At 44.6% G+C, this 19766-nt stretch overlaps 1 protein-coding gene across 3 annotated transcripts in view; it reads right to left on the bottom strand.

The window, feature by feature from the left end:
• The window catches only part of LOC119450388 (protein lin-9 homolog), an 81159-nt gene extending 64634 nt beyond the window's left edge, over positions 1–16525 (bottom strand). For 2 of the 3 annotated variants that reach the window (XR_007466427.1, XM_037713824.2), the window contains exons 1-8: positions 16502–16525; positions 16140–16175; positions 15922–15968; positions 15688–15795; positions 15520–15594; positions 11202–11329; positions 8138–8263; positions 1492–1649 (exon numbers count right to left, since the gene is read on the bottom strand). Coding sequence is in view for 2 of the 3 variants with exons in the window: in XM_037713824.2 (XP_037569752.1) it covers positions 1492–1649; positions 8138–8263; positions 11202–11329; positions 15520–15594; positions 15688–15795; positions 15922–15968; positions 16140–16175; positions 16502–16520 (697 nt within the window). In the remaining variant the exon portion in view is untranslated. The other variant, XM_037713825.2, reaches the window with a different exon arrangement.
• Positions 16526–19766: the final 3241 nt, after the last annotated feature.

Here is a 19766-nt window from a genome sequence, read left to right as displayed (position 1 = left end):
ACAAGGAAGATTGCGTAAACCACGTCCAGAAACGGATGGGTACAGCGTTGCGCAATCTTGTTTCTAAAAGCAAAGCTTCTGGCCTTCAGAGCCTCGGTGGAAAGGGTCGGCTCACAGCAGACCTAATTACTAGACTAAGCTCGTATTACGGATGGGCGCTAAAAACGCATAAAGGAGACGTAGATGCCATGCACAAGGCAGTGATGGCAACTTACTATCACATCACCTCCAATGACTTTGACTCAAACCACACATTTTGCCCAACAGGCCCCAATTCGTGGTGCCGTCAAAATGCCGCAGAGGCTAGGGGCGAGCCGGCCCCAAAACATCCCCGAAACCTGCCTCCTCATGTTTGCCAGGCCTTGCTGCCTATTTACGAGCGTTTGAGTGAAAAGAAGTTGCTTGAGAGGTGCCAAAGGGGAAAGACCCAAAACAGCAACGAGAGCCTCCACTCTGTTATCTGGTCTCTTGCACCAAAGGATCGCCATGCCTCCCTGTTCACCGTACAGGCAGCTGTGGCAGAAGCAGTGCTGAAGTTTAATGCAGGGAACGTCAAAGCGTCTGCATCTATAATGCAAGAGCTAAGCCTCAACCCCAGCTCATTTTGCAGTGATCGCATGGCTGAAAAAGATCAGCGGCGATTGAAAGCTTCAGCTCAAAAGCGTGCATCAGCTGAAAACATGCATCAGGCCCTCAAAAAACGTCACACGGGCAACAATTCCCAAAATGACTATGTGCCAGGGGGATACTAGCCAGTTACAGCTGGTAACTTGTAAACATTTTGCCATATTTCTGAATAAATCGAGCTGTTTTCGTTTTTCTTGATTTTCATCAGAACTAGCTTTTTACTCACCCTGCCCGTTCAGAGCAACGATATCTCAAGCTGTAGGACAGCTGCAGCTGTATTTTTTTTTGCTATACGCAGCTAAATGAATAAAGCTTGAAGTGCTGCAAGCACATTCTTATTTTTCTACCTCTGTAATTTTTTATTCGCTTTCTTTTTTTTTAATTAGTAGCTGTGCTGTAAACACTGAACTTTGATAAGCTGTTAAATTGCTATTTGTTGTTAGATTGGAAAACTGCTTGCAGCAATGCAATCCTTATACATTCTGCTTTCCACACATGCAATAAATATAACTTTCTGGCCAGTATATTTTTATCTATTGTTTCACTAAATAATAATAATTAACATTTAATTATCTCATTATTTACTTGAGCCGCAAAAAAAGTAATTGTATTTTTAAAATCAGCACAAGAAAATAGATAGATCTGTGCATTTAGGTTGAATTTGCTCAATAAATAAATTAAGAAACCTTCAGATGCCATGTCCCCCCTTAACTCCGCTTTTGCTGAACACATTGAAGAACTTTTTGCGGCAGAGTATTTCTGAAATAATCTAATTCAAATTCAAATGCATGTCTAAACTTGAATAAGAAGTGGTTCAGGGCCCCTTTAAAGAAGAAATCCTGGAAAGCTGGCAGGAATGCATACCAGTCACTTTGGTCCCAATCACCAACGGCAACGGAATGTCTTCAGGAAGACTGGTGTAGTTCTCCATGGACACAGTTCTCCGCTGCTGCACCTGACGAATGTTGTTTCTCCGCTCGTGAAGTGCCCGGATTTCTTCTTCGAAAAAGGCTGGCGAGCATCTGAAAAAAGAAAAGTCATGACTATCTTTGAAAAAAAAAACTGCACCTTGGATACCACCTCGGTTCTTAATTGCCATCCTAGACTGCTCAGGACTGTCTGAGGATCTGAGGAAAGCTGCCACAGAGCAGGGCTCTGGGCTGCAGTATAGGCTCTCATAATGACGGCTTTAGCCAACTTTGGCCTTTGAATAGCCTCTCCGAGGAAACATTTTTCACAAAAGTATCATACTATACTCTCACGTTAGGGGTGCACATTTAAAAAATGAATTTGGGCCTGAATTTCTTAGGTGCGGCTCGAAAATTAGTAATAAGTAAAAAAATTTCTATCTGCTACGAAAAACAGACGTGTTTACCCAATTTGCAACAACCTTAACGTGCCAGTATTTTAACTTTGTTTGCTATTTCGCTGTCTTCATTGCTGGCACATATCATAATTTTGTATGAATAAGTTACACAAAAAATTTAACAGTTACAGCAAAGTCTGGGTGGTAGTTACATGCAAATATCGCCTTGAAATGTGGCTTCACAGCAGTGCGTGCCATGCTGCTGTGAAGCCACACCTCAAGGCAAAGTGTTCCACCATTCAGTTTCGTTATTTCTTAAGGAACCCCACCTTCTCCCCATCCCCATGTTGAGGCTCCCTTCTTCCCTCATTTATTTATTTATTGAATATGTGACCACAAACAGCTAGGTGCCTTTAGTGCACACTACCGTACAAACTGAATGGCGTACGTAGCAGCAAAAAAGCATAAGAAACTCATAAAGACACACAAAAACCATAATAAGCACAATGCGTGGAGCAAAACAAAGTGAAAGACAAGGACAGCATTTGCATGGCATACGCCCAATACACATAAACTATACATGTACACATCTACACCTACAAAGACTAACCAAAGATAAACTAAAGAGAAGTAAATGAAAGGACGGATAAAAGAATAATGGGAAAAATTTAGAAGTTGCTCAAGGCTCAACACAGAGATCGACCGCGTATCTCAACAGAGGGATGAGCCACGCTGTTCATAACATCCTCAGAGAAGTGTTTAAGTGACATGATATGTATATCTACATTGCCCATGTAAAGGAGGTTGCACATGATTAGCCAGTGGTTCAATGGAGTCTTGAGGGTGTGGGATGGATAAAACAGGGAAGACCTGCGGCAGCAAGTAGGAAGATGAAAAGTGATGGCAGTTAGCAGTGGAGCAGAGTCTATGGTCCCATGCACTAGATTGTGTAGGGAGCGCATGTCAGGGAAAAGATGAAAAAATTAAGCGCAAACACCCAGGACAGACAACAAAGGAGAGACGAGACAAGCACTGGCGCAGTGCTTGTCTCGTCTGCTATGCTTGCTTGTCTCGTCTACTAAAATACTATGTACCAACTAGCCCCAACCGAAGCTTTATGGATCAGTTGCCTCTGCGATGGGGAACCAATACCAATGACCTCCACAATCCTCTCGTACTCAAAATAGACATGACGGTCTAGGTACCGACTGTACAATAGAATCTTGATGACACGAATCTCCCAGGATGGCGCAAAAATTTGTGTCACCTGAAATTCGTATCACCCAAAAACGCACGAAAATCTGGAAATTAAGGGGGATTTCAGATTTGTTAGTTAATTAAATGTTTTCTGCACTCCTAAGGCCTTCCTTTGCCTCATTTAGAAATATCTGGAAGAAATACACAGCAGAATTTGAGAAAATTGCACATTTATATTGTGTTGTCTTCAAAATCTGGAAGAAAATCAGGCTTCCGGAGGTGCTATTGCACCACTAATTGTGCCAGCGAGATTTTCTGTTGCAGCACCACCAACTTGGTATCGCCGTGAACATGAGAGATCGGAGAGCATTGTATTTCTCTATCCAGAAATAAAAGCAACAAAAACGAGCGCAAGAAGAGAACACTAGCATTTGAATCTGTTACTGCAGTCAAGTAGCGTGCAGGAAGTGCTCCTACGGGCTGATGCAAATTTTGAATCACCTGGTGCACTTGTTTCGCACACATTTTGGCAGCAGCGAGCTGTATACTTCGCATGTTCCGAGGTGGTCGTTTCGAGATCTGCCTGGTTATATTGAGCTTCTTTCGTTGCTGCATCCTAGCTGCTGCTGGATGGTGATAAGGACACGATTTGCACAAGATAAGGGAATCTGTCTACTTTTTTTCCTTCGTATTGTGCAAGCTGACGGGAGCAACATTTCGAATTGTCATCGGGTGATGACGACGACGTAAGGCGTGGAATACAGAGACAAGAATACCCATGGAAGTGAATGCCACTGATCTTGCTGACATGGCAGGACTGGGTCATGTGGTATTTCTGGCTCCTGATGAAGTTACAATGTGTTTGAAAAGGGCCGACAATGTGCATGCCACTGCCCAAAGGAATGTGTTTCTAAGGGTGGGGGGGGCATGCACAGGGGTGGAGTCAAGGCGGAGTGACGTAGGTTGTCCTCGCAACAGGAATGCAATCAGCACAGCCGCTCAGCTGGCTTGACAACAGAAAGTGTCTGGCCCTATAGCAGCATGACAGGGCCTCTTTGCTGGCTGCACTGAGGATTGCATGGTGGCTCGATTGTCCGTATCGTCGGGAACCAAACAGGCGCAGCGGTGGGTGCTACTGGGCCCAGATAGAATGGCGAAATGTACGTGATATGAGGCAGAGATGGGGCTATCTTGGTGACACGCAGGTCAGTGGATACGCCTGTGACATCTGCAGGGAGCGCCATGGGAGGTGTCTCATGGTAGGCTGGTTTGAAGCGGTGTAACGAGACGACCTCTTCACGACCATTCAATAGGATGGTGGCGAACTTCAGTGTCATGTGGAGGACACGGTACAGCCCATCATAGGAGGGTGTAAGAGGTGCCTTTACCTCTCGCCTGAGAAAAACATGCATCGAAGACGCAAGGTCCGGATGCACAAAGATGCCACGGTCAGAAGATCAAGGCGGGACGGGGCACTGTTGCCGAATGCAGTCCTGTAGGCATTGGAGGCACTGCAGCAGCTGGGACGAGGGGGCCAAAAGAATGAACACATCTCCAGAAAGTCGCAGGGGTGTACCATAGACAAGTTCGGCCACTGAATTGCCAGTCATGATGGACAGCGTGTAGGCCAAGAAGCACTATAGGAAGGTGCTTGACCCAGTGTTCTTGATCCATGTGCACAGTGAGGTCAGCCTTGAGCTGGAGATGAAGCTGCTCAACCCTGCCGTTGGCACAGGGATGGTATGCCGTGGTACGGCAGCGCTTAGTGCCAAGCAGGCGGAGGGAATTGCAGGCAACGATCAGTTGCAACAATTCTCGGGCATCCGAAGCGGGAAACCTATGCTGAAACGAAGGCCTTCGTGGTGAAGGTAGAAAGGTCAGCGGTGAAAGTGAAAAAATCAATGAGTAGGTCGTTAGCGACTGGATGTCAAATATGCTGCCGTCACTCCATTGCAGGCTATGAAGCTCCTAATATTTTTAATGCTGACGAGGCCGGTCTCTCTTACAATCTGCAGCGTGAGAAAAGCCTTTGCTTTGAGGTTAAATCTTGCCGAGGCAGCCAGAAAAGCAAACAGCGAGTAACAGTTTTATTCTTCTGTAATGCCGACGGCTCGAAGAAAATTAAGTTGATCGTGATCGGACGGTATCAGAATTCCCGCTGCTTCAAGCTGGCCGGTCACATGCATTGTACGTACAAATCTAACCAGAAAGCCTCAAAGATGTCGGCATGTTCGAGTTTTCGATGTACTTGGACCGCAAGATGTCAAGCCAGAATCAGAAGATCCTCCTGCTCCTGGATTGATGCAATGCACATCAGAAGCCAGTGACGTGGCAGAATGCAAAGTTGGTTTTCCTTCCAGCCAACACAACAAGCCATTTGCAGCCATCAGATGCCGGCATAGAACGGAATGCCAAGCATTACAGACAATGTACAGACCATGTTAAGACAATGTAGAAGCAGGCCTTTAAAAGGCCTGCTTGTACATTGTCTTTTAGCGAAGATCGAATGCAAAGACTGCAGATTAGCCTTTAGGGTGCACTGCACTTTATTGCCATGGCCTGGGATGATCATGTCTAGCCCACAACTACAACAAATTGCTTTGGAAATTGTAGCATTGTGCAATCTACGGTGACTACCTTGCAGGAATCGGAACACAATGTAGACGACTCGGACCAGCTTGGTGTCAAGTGTTCTGCCACTAACCTAGTCAACGCAAAGGACGACCTTGTGACCTGTGGACTGTGCACAGTCTAAGAAATAGTGAATGAAGTCAGGACATCGCAACCCGAAATTTTGAGCAGTGGTGACGACAACTACTGCAGCAACAGCGAGCGGAAACTTTCGACAGTCGAAAAGATGCATGCCCTCAACATTCTGAGGCATGCCATGGCATCTGAAAGGGTTCGAGAAAATACATCTGCACAGTTCTTCACCTTCCAGAATTCACTGCTAGTCGTACTGGCAAAGAAGAATATCCAGACGGGCATCCTAGACTTCTTCCAGCGTTAATAAATCGGTGAAAATGCGTTTCTGGCTTTTTTTCAGTTGTATTATGGCGATACAAATTTCAGGTGATATGAATACAGTAAAAGCTCGATGATACGATCACGGCTAATAGGAATTTCCGGATGATACGAATTTTTCTGTGGTCCCGGCCGAGCCCTATTACTTTGCAACGTGCTAGAGAACGGTTGTTACGAATCGATTTTCAGCCTGCGTCGGTTGATACGAATAAACGCCGCCCCACCGACGGCCGCGAAAGAGAACAGCGCGCAGTCACGCGCTTTCTCTCCTTCTCTTTTGGTGCGGAGGCGCAGCGCCGAACAGCGCGGACTCTGCGCGACTGGACGCGAAGAGCTTGAAGCGGTGGCGCTTTTGGTGCTTTTGTACTTCTCCTCCTTTTCTGCGAGCCGTCAGATGGAGTGGCTGCTGCGCTTCGGGCCGCGTTCTTCGTGTTTGCGCCATTTTGCCTAGTCGCAGCGAGCTATGTCTCGCAAGCGGAAAGCACTCTCCTTTAAAGAGAAATTAGACATTCTTCGAAAGGTCGATGAGGATCCCAAGAGGAAGCGGACGGAGTTGGCTAAGGAGCTAGGCCTCGCAACGTCAACACTGAGCACAATTGTTGCACAGCGAGACTATCATGAAAAACGTGCTTTCGTTCAACGTCAACGCGAAGCAAGCGAATTCGAACGCGCTTATTTCGAACATACCGCGCGCCGACAATGCTCTTAGCAGCGCGCCCAATCACGCGGCAGCGCCTCCGACCGGCATTGCTCCGACACCGCCATAGAGCAAAAGCTCAGGAGAGACCCCTCAATGCCGCGCGCGAAGGAACGGGGGAAAAAAAAAACCCCGCGGCGGAAATTTCACCCTCTCTCAAATTGCAAGGTCGCCGTTTCTGCATCGCGCCGGAACAAGCGTGTACGTGCCGACTAGAGTGTTCTAGACAACCGTATTCTAGCACACAATAGTGCCGACGTCTCAGCCACGCGGATAAAATGGCAGTGACCCCTTCTCTATTTTCTAGTCACATGTTGACCTTGCACGCTGCGGGAGCAGCGCAGAGGGAAGCAGCGGCGGAGGCACAGTCGGGCCAACGAAACTGCCACGCCCGCAAACTCTCGCTTCTCGATAACGGCAGAAAACGAAACTTCAGGGGGCGGCTAAAATAAGCTGGCGCCAGCACGGCGGCGGGTGCGCACGGAGATGTGCGCACGGAGTCGAAGGTGAGAGAGCTACGAGGGAGTTGAGAGGGAGGGCGAGGGGAGCCACCGAAGCGGCGGAGTTGACGCGGCCAAATACGCTTTCCTGCCGCCCTCCTCCCTCACCTTCGACGGTCTCCGCGCGCACCCGTGTGCCGGCGCCGCCCGCTCGCTCCCTGAAGCTTTGTTTTCTGTCGTTATCCGGAAGCAACCGTTAGCCGGCGTGGGCAGTTTCGTGGCCCGCGCTTGCTATGCGCTTGCGCGCCGCGATATTTCACGACTCTCACCGTTCGTGCATCGTGCTATGGTGCACGAATACTTCAAAAATACGTCCTTTTAATTCGAACAAATTTTCGGGCCCCTTCGAGTTCGAATTATCGAGATTCGACAGTAGTTTTAATTGTGTTTCGATGATACGAATTTCGGCTAATACGAATATTTTTCGTGACCCCGTGAGATTCGTATCATCGAGCTTTTACTGTATTTTACGCTCCCCTTATGATTCCTATCACCAAGGTTTTACTGTATCTGCTGGTGCATGCAGATTCTTGCAAACCCAAAATGGGTGAAAACGAGCGACATTTTTGGAACTCTCGAAACATAATAGCACTGATTCCCCAAGTGGGAACAAATAGACATATAGCATGTCTGATGTAAGAGATGTAAAAAAGGCAGGTAACTTTCCATTTAACTTAACGCATAGAAGTGTCGCCGACACACATGAACCTCAACGTTCCCCTACTCCAATGGAGGCAAACAGAACGATCTCCCTAGACATGAATAAGGTGCAGTCAAAATGCTTACCTCCGAGGCTTGCCCATGATTCGACGGACCTTGCACCACTGGACCCTTGTCAACTTTCTCGTCTTGAGCAAAGGAAATGACTGCTTCAGGTAACCGCAAAACTCGTTGTCTCCTGAGAAGAGTGGCCTTTCGAGAAAAATAATTGCAGCAGAGTTGGTCATAGACATGGCATGACAGCACAAGTGAGGCTTCAGACAGTCTTCTTCATTCTCATAAGCTCCACGCAAATACATTTGGAAACAAGATGGTAGCCTGGTTACAAGGGAGCCTGACAGATAAGCTGCTTCTTCCCTTGAAGGACTACCGACACATATTTTACAATGTTATAGAAACGCTACCACATGCTTCTCGTATGTAAAAAGAATGGCACTTAGCAAGTACAGTCAGTCGATACAGGATATGTCGAACTCGTACGAAATTGCGAAATAGTTCAATATATTGATAATTCAAAATAAATGCCTATGTGAAGCTTATATGAAATCTCCGCACATCTAAGCCAGTTTCCCCAAGATAGTGAAAAGTGGGAGCTTGCTGATTTGCTTTTCCAATGCCATGTCAAATGCACAAAATATAACTTCACTATAGCTTCAAGTCACTCACGCTGCAGAATCGTCTTTGATATACTGATTGCAACGCATACTCTAAAAGCCCGCATCACCCAGACGCGAGACGGCGGTGCAGCTCATGCATGTCGAATTGCTTGTTGCACATTTTTATTCAAGATGACGTAGAAATGGATGCAACACGGAAGGAAACTGGCCTGTATGGCACATTTGTACAGTCGAATCTCGATAATTCGAACTCGAAGGGGCCCGAAAATTTGTTCGAATTAACGGAAGGACGTATTTTTGAAGTATCGAGCACCATAGCAAGATGAACAAACGGTGTGAGTCGTGAAATTTCGCGACGCGCAAGCGCATAGCGAGTTGCGCCCACGCCGGCCAATGCTCGGTTCCCGATAACAGCAGAAAACGAAGCTTCAGGGAGCGAACGGCGCCGACAAGGCGACGTGCGCCTTGTCGCTGCCGGTCCAGCCGGCCCAGCACCAGCTTAGGCCGTTCCCTGAAGTTTCGTTTTCTGCTGTTATCAGGAAGCGAGCGTTTGCCGGCGTGGGCAGTTTGTTGGCCGGACTGGGCCTCCGCCGCTGCATGAAGGGGTCTCTCCTAAGCTTTTGCTCTATGACGGTGTCAGAGCAATGCCGGTCGGAGGCGCCGCCGCGTTATTTGGCACACTGCTGAGAGCATTGTCGGTCCGTGGTATGTTCGAATTAACCGTCGCAAATGCTTTTGCATCTGAATTACCGAGCGTTTTCACCCATTGAAATACACTAAACTTTGACGGGATCAGAGCGTCAGTTCGAATAAACCGGCAGTTCGAATTAAGCGTGTTCGAATTAACGAGATTCGACTGTGCTGTGAATTGTGCGTGAACATGCCGGGCCGTATGACTGTTACAATACCAACAATACGCCATTTAAATGCGTCCGATTGTCACACGTGGCCAACAAGCCAGGCAGACTGTTGTATCGGGTTTCGGAACCGTCTTCCTGTTGGAACCAGTCGTCCTCGCTTCTCGCCCACCCTAAAAAGTTTGCGCATCTGTTCTTGCGTGCCGCTCAGCGCTTCGCTTACACCTCGTGACCACTGTGTCAGTGATTGCCAACACACACACGCCATTAGTTTTGAAAGTGGATTTCCGCTTGCAGAACATCCCGAGTCCATTCGCACTCGTGTGTAATTGTGCGAGCACGAATAAAACATGTTCAGTGTGGACCCGTGAATTGCACAGCAATGAGTCTTGCGTGCTGCTGCCGAAATGGTCTTTCCGTGAAGTACGGATGTGGTTTGTGGTGGTTTTGTTAAATTCAAACTGTAATGTAAAGGTCTGTCTAAGTGGAGGTTGGGGTCTGATTAATGTTGGTCACTCGCAGAATCCTAAAATTTTGTTTGTATAAAGTCCTTGTCTACAAGACAAACCCGATGGCGCAACATCTCCAGTTCAGCATCCCATGTCAAGCGCCACTCATTGAAAAGATCAAGATTGAGAATGCGTTCAAGGGGATTTTACAACTGTTCGATATAGACAATAATTCGACATATCCGAGTTTGATATATTCGGGATCGACTGTACAAAGGTTCGGTAACTTTTACAAGATATTTTAATTTAATCGTACTAAAGTTGGCCTCAAAATTACGAACCTGGAATCATCGCATTATTATGACGTAGCAACACAAAGCGCTCGTCCTCGTCTTTTCTGCGTCCCTCTGCCCTGCTTTGCACTGCACCACTTAACAAAGCAAGGTTAGCTGATGTAGTGTAACAATAATACTAATTATGATGACACTGCTCCTAAAAATGAGTAAACGAGAGTGTTGCATGCTTCTTCTGTCTGTGCTTGCAAGGGGCACATGCAATGAAGCAAACCGGCACGCCGTGACCCCCTCCTGGCAACCAAAATCAAAACTAGTTCAGAGAAGCATTCATCATAATGAATTATTTAGGCTGCCCTGACAAGTAGAAAATGTCATGTCAGTATACTCCTTTCAGACAACACCCTGCAAACCATTACTCTCTACACTCGACAAAAAAAAAAAAATAAGGTGAGAAATACTTCTTTCAAAGAAATTGCAAATACCGTATTTACTCTATTGTAATGCGGCGGCAATTGTAACGCGAGGGGTGACTTTTCATTGCGTCCATCAAGAAAATATAAAACCACGAAAGTAACGCAAGGGGTGACTTTTTGTTGCGTCCAGCAAAAAAAAAGATTAAAACTGCTAAAGTAACGCGAGACCACTGGATGCATGATAAAGGCCCAGTGAAAGCATGCGTCTATCGCGCGCTTTCACTGGCACATTTCACTCACTGATTAGAATTGGGTGCATTATTGCACTTTTTAGACAACTTGAATTTCGGTATTTAATTGTAATGCGAGGATCGACTTCAGGTAGCAAAAATCCGGAAAAAACTCTCGAGCAAATACGGTATATACCGTAGCAGTGTGAAACATGCACTTTCTCAAGACACTGTTGTTATCCTGGGTAGGGCATGAGAAGCCACTCACTGATCAATGTTCGAGTAGAACCACTCGTAGCAGACCCATCTGTGGGCCTTTGGAAGTTTCAGGAGGTTCCGCAGCCGTATGCCCACTTTCTGGATTACTCGCTTGTCCGGAATTGTAACAGGCGGTGGCTTCAGAAATGAAAAACAAAAAAACGGTACAAATTTACAAAGCACCCTAACCATTCCGTGCACAACACAGATAAGTTGCAACACAAACAGAACTAGCTATTATTGCAGGCCTGTTAAATGCAAAGCCCTCCTCCGTTCAGGTCTGCTGCTCTGCATGGTTTGGTTTATGAGAGTATCAAAAGCATGTCACCACATAATAATTTTGCACACAAATTTATGATTGTAGCTGTTTGTTCCCTTTAAGAGAAAAGGTACATTAATAAGGTAGTGAGGATATGTATTTCTACTTCTACAGACATTCCACACTTGGTATAAGTCATGAAGAAATATTTTTACAAAAGCTACACCGAAAACTTGAGCAGGACAGGTTATTTGAGATAGCCTTGGCAACATTCCAGGGAAAGGCAACATCTTGGCAGGCGCTCAGTTCAACAAGGTGGGTTTGAGAGAAGGCCACAAGCTAATGGAGCCAAGGAGTTCGTGTAATACAAGTATGAGCAACGTGTGCAAGCAAGGTGCCTAACCAATGTGCAAACATCTCGTGAGTTTCCCACCTTGCATTTAAGATATTTTAGTGGACTTTTACAGCGAAGCTGTTAGCCTCTAGTTGGTCGGGCTTTTTTGTGGCATGATCACCAAATAAACAGCGGCTGGAAAAGGGGTTTGTGTTTGAGTGTCCGCGTAATAGAATTATGTTTTCTCCCATATTCCAATTACAATTCATTGTTATCATGTCTGTAGGTTGTGTGTAAGTCGTACTTTATGAATTTTCTGACGCCGTCTTACTTTGCGAAACTCAAATTACTTCAATAACGCACTTGCTCTAGTCAGAGGGCCTACAAGAATGAGGATGTATGCCGTGCTAACAGTACTGCCACCCTGTAGCCGCAGCCACTCAGACAGACCTCGAACGGCAGCTGGAAAAGCTATGACTGTTTCCCTCATACATAAAGTGCTCAATATGTAATATCTTTGTCAATGGTGTTTGGCATCCTTGTGTTTTTACATTACAATGCTTGAGTGCACCTTCCTCATGCTTTTAGTGTTCTGCATGCCCCCAGAAAATTGCAACTGGTATGTTGCAATTTATTAGCATGTTTTCTATGTTAGTAACATCATGTACACATGTGCCACTGGTTAAAACTACCAAAAGGCGACTGCAACATTAAAATCATTTCTGCTCAGAACATATAAGACAAATACAATAAATTTGCACCACTGGAATAAATTTGCATCACATTAAGCCATAGTGGAAAAAAAAAAAAAAAACCTTAGAATGGTACACAAACTTGACATACTTTTTGCCTCTCATCCAGGTTTTGTTGATGCTTCATATCAGTTTAAGGCAGGGGTAAGCAGCTGGGAAACAATTACAATACTTGTCCATAAGAAATTATTATTCAAAGTATGAAATAGAATGATGTAAAAGAAAACGAGGGCACAATACCAGTGCCATCATTGACACACATAGCTGCTCCTTGTTTGGCTTTTGTAAAGATTAGGTTTAGTTTGACTAGCCGCTCAGGAATACTTTTACTAGCTACTATGGTAATCTTATGGGTAGCTCAAACACACGTGGGTAAGCAGCTTCAGTTGTTAACACTGGCACCAAGGACCTGCTTCCCCCTTATATATATATTTTTTTTTTCCAAGTTGGCATAAAATAATCTATGTATATGGTGAAGACTGAGAAAGCACACAAAAATAAGGGCCCAATGTACTAGAAATATACTTCAGACGGACTAATTGTATGTGGCATAGCTAGTGTTTCATTCTATTTCCCTGTGCTATTTGTTGCGAGATCGAGTTAAGATGGCAGCACTGCTGCTGTGTCAGTGTGGATATGCGTTCGGTGGCTCATATTGCAATGTACATGGCAGCGCATGGCTTTGAGTGATTCAGACCTATTGTTCGCCAATCAAAGGAACTTATTGCAGTAGAGCGGTGATAAATTGCCCTCCAATGCAACATTTTTGCACGAATCGCACAGAATGCTCATTTTTTTATGTGTAGCTAGTTTTGTTTTTGTGATCGGGCCTATGATGGCCACATCAAGCGGTCAAAGACAACTGCTAATAATGCAAGAGAAATACAAAATTAAAGCTGATAAAGCACCCCCTATGACATTTTTGGGCAATGCATTTTCTGCATGCAGCATAGAAAAATGCTGCTGATATCATCGGTCGAGCTTGAGTTCGGAAATGTCTCTTCACTATAATGCATATCAGCATAAGCTTTCATTATGACTATACTAATCAACTTTTCCTTGGTTTGGAGGCTTTGCTGTCCTAGGTGCCAGTGATCAAAGCTGCCCATTACCAATGGAAATTAGGAAATAATGGTGGTGACCTAAATGGCCAAAAAAAAAAAGATAAAGTAAAACATTGTAACAATGTCTGAAATTTGAGTAGCTGCTACACAACCTCGGCAGAATATTCCAGCAAATCCAAGAAATACCAAAGAGGAACAGAAGGAAAAGTACTAACAATGACGTGAATGGCGATGGTTCTGCGATTGTCATTTTCATTCTATTTGGTAACCCTAACTTGGTTTCCATTAACAGAACTTGCCAATATACAGAGCGCAGGAAAGCCCAGTAGCACTGTCATGCTTAAATGATTTCCGTTAGCCGACATTCTACAGCACAAGGCAAAATATTCAGTGCTGGTACGGCATGAGGCAAAAACACAACACCATGGTGCATGTGCTTAGCCGACTACAACTTGTCTGTGCAGCTGTAGTAGTGCCACGCCCATTATGCCTAGCATATGAGGCCCAATTTTTAGCCTTCTATAGTTGCATTATCACACTACACACATAAATGCTGCTCAACAGAAAAGAAACAGAGGCACTTTATCAAATATGTTTTACTAACAGTGTGTCCAAAAGCTCACTCTGTTCACATTGGTAAAGCTGAATTTCGACAAGTTTGCAAATATAAGAAATAAGTGCATAAAAACTGAATTGATCTTCAGTTTTACCTAACTGAAAGTGAAATTTTACTGTATGCTCAGTTTTTAGAAGAGTGCCATTTCACCACAAATCTGATTATTATCTTCATACCATCTCTTTTATAGTCAGCTTTTAACTTTGTATATCAGACATATCATACCATTAGTTGCTTTTTTTGTAAAAAAATCATATCACATAAGCAAATTTAATTTGCATTTATGCACTATACTTACTGAAGCCATACCGTTCTCATAGTTCTATATGTTCTGGTCAGCTGATGTGAAAACAGGAAATGGGAATTTTACCAACTCCTAACATTGCAGTTTGAAGTCACTGTAGGTGGCTTGCATATATGCCCATAGTACACATTTGGCCAATCTAGGACTTGAACACCGTACTTACGATATACCAGAAGAGAAGCTATTGAAATGCCAAAATAACAAGGCACCAATAAATTTCATTGCAATGCATACGAGTGAGAACACAGTGAACACAATTGAAGATGGCAACAATATGCTTCCAAACTTCCTGACTTCACATCTGCATAGCACATTATGAGTACAAAAGTGATTTCTGGTCGCAACACTCCAAGAATGATAGCAAAGCTACCAGAACTCGCAATTTTCAATCCTGCAATGCTGCAAGGTCAATAAATTGCACCTTTGAAATTAAGATTGCACACCCTATCCTACATATACCTAATTTTCAAAAATGATGCTGGCTGCTTTACACACACTCCTTGGCAAGCATTTGCAACGAAGCCAAGTACGGTGACAGGCTTTTACACAAGATCTTGTTTTATCCACTATAGCACCGGTATCCCAGAACTCCAACTGCTTAATAGCATTATTTCCGTTTTATGGTTAAGGAAACTTGCGCCAAAAAGTTTCAAATTTTGTTTCTGAATTTCATTCATACAGCCTCAATTCAATGATTCATGTTGCATATGCAATGCAGTGCATTTGCACAAACTGCGACAGTATGTAACAATGCCCCCCTTTTTTTTCTTTTTAGACATACCAACCAATTAAGCTACAAAGACAAGGCATTGTTTTAAATAAAGATGGTCCAGCACACTTGGCATTGTCTCTAGCCTATCACAATAAAGCTTCGACCATTGCCTGTAGGGTTTCTGTAACCACTGCATTGCAATAGATTACAATAGTAAATGAATAATAGAGACGCATATAAAATATTTACTGAACACAGAGGTCAAGGCATGCAAGATGAGAACATACCGGTTCTTTTTTAATGCTGCGGCTACCCGTCCGCTTGTCCGGTGTCCATTCCGGATCGTCTGTTTTCTGCGAAATCTTGAGAAAAACGCAGGCAAACGCACAGCTTTCGAGGGACGCCGAATTTCTAATTCAACGCTGAAATGAAAAGTTCAGATATCGCATACTCACGGGCGACGCGATGCGCGCCGATTTCCGCGCTGAAGATCTCGATAGCGTGTACGATGTGTCCTCGAAGTCATTGAATATCCTCCTATTTCTCTTCCTTATACGAGGTGGCTGCAAGATACGGCACGACATGACTAGGAAAGCTCGACACCGCGCGCACCTTGCTCACACCCGAGACGAGCATATTGCAATCAACAGTGGGACGGCTGAATAAGGTCACACTTGAAAGCGACTCACCCTAGACAGCACTGCCAGTTGCTTTTGTGTGTTGTTATTCAGAGCGCCTGAGGAGAGAAAAAGACATTACTTGCCAGCAAATACTCACACGCGGCCACGGTGCACGGTACGCTCCCTTGCATATTCACATTTTTTTTCCAAATATCGCGCGCTTACGGGGCGGGCTACATAGCTACGCTGCAGTTTGGCGTCGTATACAAAACATTTGAGCTACGTACCATCCTTCATGCTGAGAAGCGCTGCCGCGGATTCACCTGAAATGAAAAGAAGAAATGTGGATACAAACACATCGCTGCGCACTACAGACCAGCATTGGTGCTCAAACGCCGCTAGCACTTTTTTCCGCCAAATTTTCAAAATGCTCCAGAGGCGAATTCAAAATGCCTGCAGCGGGACTGCGATTAGGCTTACACAATCAGTATTTATTTTTCGCTACGGGAATAGCGCGCAGAATTCAACGAAAGAACGACGGCTACAATCAACAAAGATTGCTTCGTCTATCCTGCTTAAAATCAGCGGGCTACAGCTGCGGGGTAAGCTTACGATCACGCCTATAAACACTACGGAGGAAATTTCCTACTTTCAAGCGAGTCCGCCATGTCGACGCATTTAAAAACCGCTACTTCAGCGCCACAAGCCACGTCGCAAAAGTCAAAATACCAGTCTGGCAACCATATCGAAAACGAAACTGAAACCAAAGAGTGCGTTGTTTGGAGCGTTTGTCAGTTACAGACCGGGAAGAAATCGCGTTTGTGTCAACGATGTCAGATTAATCAGCGTTTTCACGAATAAGATAACGATGTCTAACATGTGCAGCATTTGATTCACTGTGACTAAGCTACCTGAAGAGGAAGTTTTACTTCTGAAGCCCCTATATACGAGGGCAAATCGGAAAGTCCTTGTCCCTATTTTTTTTAGCCAAAATAATGTACATACAGGTAATTAAAAATATACGTACTATTCAACGTACCTTACACTATTTTTCCACACAGTCCCCGAACCAGTTCAGGCATTTGTCCCATCGCAGCAAAAAATTTGAGATGCCCCTGTGGTAGAATTCGTCCGGCTGACTGTGGAACCACTGTCGGACTGCTGTCTTGGCTTCACGGCCTTTTGCGAACTCACAGCACCACCATCTCACATTTTTCAAAGCGAGACACCTTTCCCCATACGTGGCTGCATTTCCCTGTGCATTTCGATGGGCGTTCGTCCCTTGCTCCATTGAAAACAAGTCACACTTCGTTGCTCGTACACCGTGGACATGGAACAAAGAAAAATATAGGAGGGAGCATTACGTCACGCCGTCAGCCTTGGCAAGCGAACGCTCTGTTTAGCCAGCAATCCAACACGTGACCTCTTGCGTCGAGATCACGGAGAATCGAGATTAGCCGAGACGTTTGGTTACCGGTAGTTTTTATTCGGTGCGCGCTCGGCTGGTAGCTGCCCACCATGGAGGAAGCAAAAATATATTTTTCCTATGATTTTCTTATTCGCCCTCGTAAATACAAGGGAACGGACAAATCGTTTTGCTCAGCATCCAGCGCACCAATTTTGATTAGGTTTGTTGCCTTTAAGAGAAAAGAAACTCTACTACTCATCATTACTTTTTTACGAAGGTTATTGCAAATCGCAAGATTAAAGAAAATGAAGCATGAGATGCACAAATATGTCGTTCAGCAACAAAAAAGTTTCGTAGAACATTTATCAAACTCGCGTTATTTTACTTCAAAAGCATGTAACAAATGCGCCTGCTTTAGATGCCCTAAAATAAGCAGTTTACAGAAGTTCGATCGTCTTTTTTGTTACGTCGTTACGGATTTGTAAACTTTGTCATTTAATTTTATTTTAATGCGAAATTTGCTGGATTTTTTTTTTTTTTTTTTGAGGACGTTGGAACGTTGGAAAACTTGGAGGGACGTTGAGCTTCGCCTTTAAGAGTGGAACGCGATAGCATTCAACGGTACCTGACTGCTTCACACGCATCCCGGCAACAGTAGCTGATGTAGCCATAATGTTTACCGGGAAACGCTTCCGGCGAACGCTATGCACGAAGGCGAGCTTTCTGGTAGAAACATGACCTCTTGCGTGGGCCGATCCCGAAGGCAGTGCACAGCCGCGCCAAAAAGAAATGCTTCATTTTCAGGTTTCTGTTATTGTTTCGCACTTTTAATATTCTAGTCTGAGAAGATTTAACATAAAAGGCATGCGCTGACGGTATTTTGTGTCATGGCGTTGGTTAGTCGGCTGTCATTCTCAAAATTCCGAGGAATTACTTTGTCAAGAATGTAAGACAAGGTACGAGCAACTTTAGGGATAGAATGGTGTGGCAATATGACCCGCATATACCTGCATGTCTCATAACAAGCGGTGGCATATACATATACCTAAATGTATACGCAAAATTTCGCTCACGGATAACTCCGCCGATGCCGACACCGGAGTTGGCCTCTGTTATAAAGCTTCCTCACTACCATATAAGTTGATAGAACTAAGCTAATTGCATGCGAATGCGTCGCATTGCTTAGATTTGTTAAATGGCGTTGGAAGCTGCTATTCTGTTTTAGGATTCGTGATATCAAGTGCAGTGACAGAAGAAAATGACACACATACACAGCACTACTTTCAACTATAGACTTTTTTTAATTTTCGCACGTGCACGATATATATATATACTTATCGGATGAATGGAAACAAAAACAAAAATATCAACATACACAGGTACACATCAAAGAACCATACACGTGTTCACCGCGCAATGAAAACACACACAATGCAAAGGTCTGTACTGATAATTCAAGAAGCGCGCATCTCTTTTTTCCGATAGCGACACTAATTAAGGAATGCTCACACACTTTTCTCTTTTTGCAATTTCATATGCCTCAACCATTTCTCTTGCTATTTGTTATTCCTTAGTGTCCCACAAATGGTTACATTCTATGTAACCAAAGCATTTGAGCAGCCATAATTTTTTCTCACTTTAACGGCAACATTAATTTGAAAACATGGCCGATGTACAACTTTGCGTGTAGCTTTGCTTTCGTCAAGCAAAACTAATTCAGTAGTATATTCATATGGCGTCCAAATTGCATTACCAGAGTCCTTTAATAGTTTGAAAGAGTATTAAAGGGCTCTGGCATTATTTTTACCGAGAACAATGGTGCGTAATAGTACCATTTCGCTACCGCTCTTCAGTGCAACTTCAGTGCAACCATTCGCACAACTGTCGGCGCTTTTTCTTTTCTATTTTTTACTTTATTACAGCGCTCTTTGTGAGCAGGGCTCTGGCTCAAAACAGACAATAGCATCCTTCTGAGAAAATCTGCGCACTTACGTAATAGCACCCGTTTGCAGCGGGTGATTTGATTTTCGGAACAACTTTTCGACCCCTTCTGTCGTGATTCTTTTCTGCAACCAAAATGCATAAAGTGACATAAAACCAAAGTTCCGACTTTTATACAATGGTGTAATCTAATAATGTACATTACTTCAGTGATTGCATTTATATAGTAGCGATGTAGCGTTAGCGAGATGATAATTAACCTTGTATACCAAGTTTTTGCCGTAAAGTGAGAAAGCTTGATAAATACGAATTCCATATGCGGGTGCCTGGGACACGACAGGCGACAAGGATATGTATAAACCGCTTTTCGACTTAAAGATGACTGCTTGTAAATCGTACCGTGTATTCGAGTACGAAGATTCGCAGAGGTTGACCCGCGCAACGACCCGCACGCAGTCGCGTAGCCAGGGAGTTTTTGCTAGAAAGGCGGGGGGGGGGGGGGGGGGGGGGTCATGTGTCTGGTGTGCCCTCCTGTCTACGCCCCTGCCCGCGCGTACTGACCGCC

Source organism: Dermacentor silvarum, chromosome 4, assembly GCF_013339745.2.
Source record: "Dermacentor silvarum isolate Dsil-2018 chromosome 4, BIME_Dsil_1.4, whole genome shotgun sequence".
Lineage (NCBI taxonomy): Eukaryota > Metazoa > Arthropoda > Arachnida > Ixodida > Ixodidae > Dermacentor > Dermacentor silvarum.
Note: the sequence above shows the minus strand (reverse complement) of the source record. Positions and strands in the feature narration are given on the sequence as shown.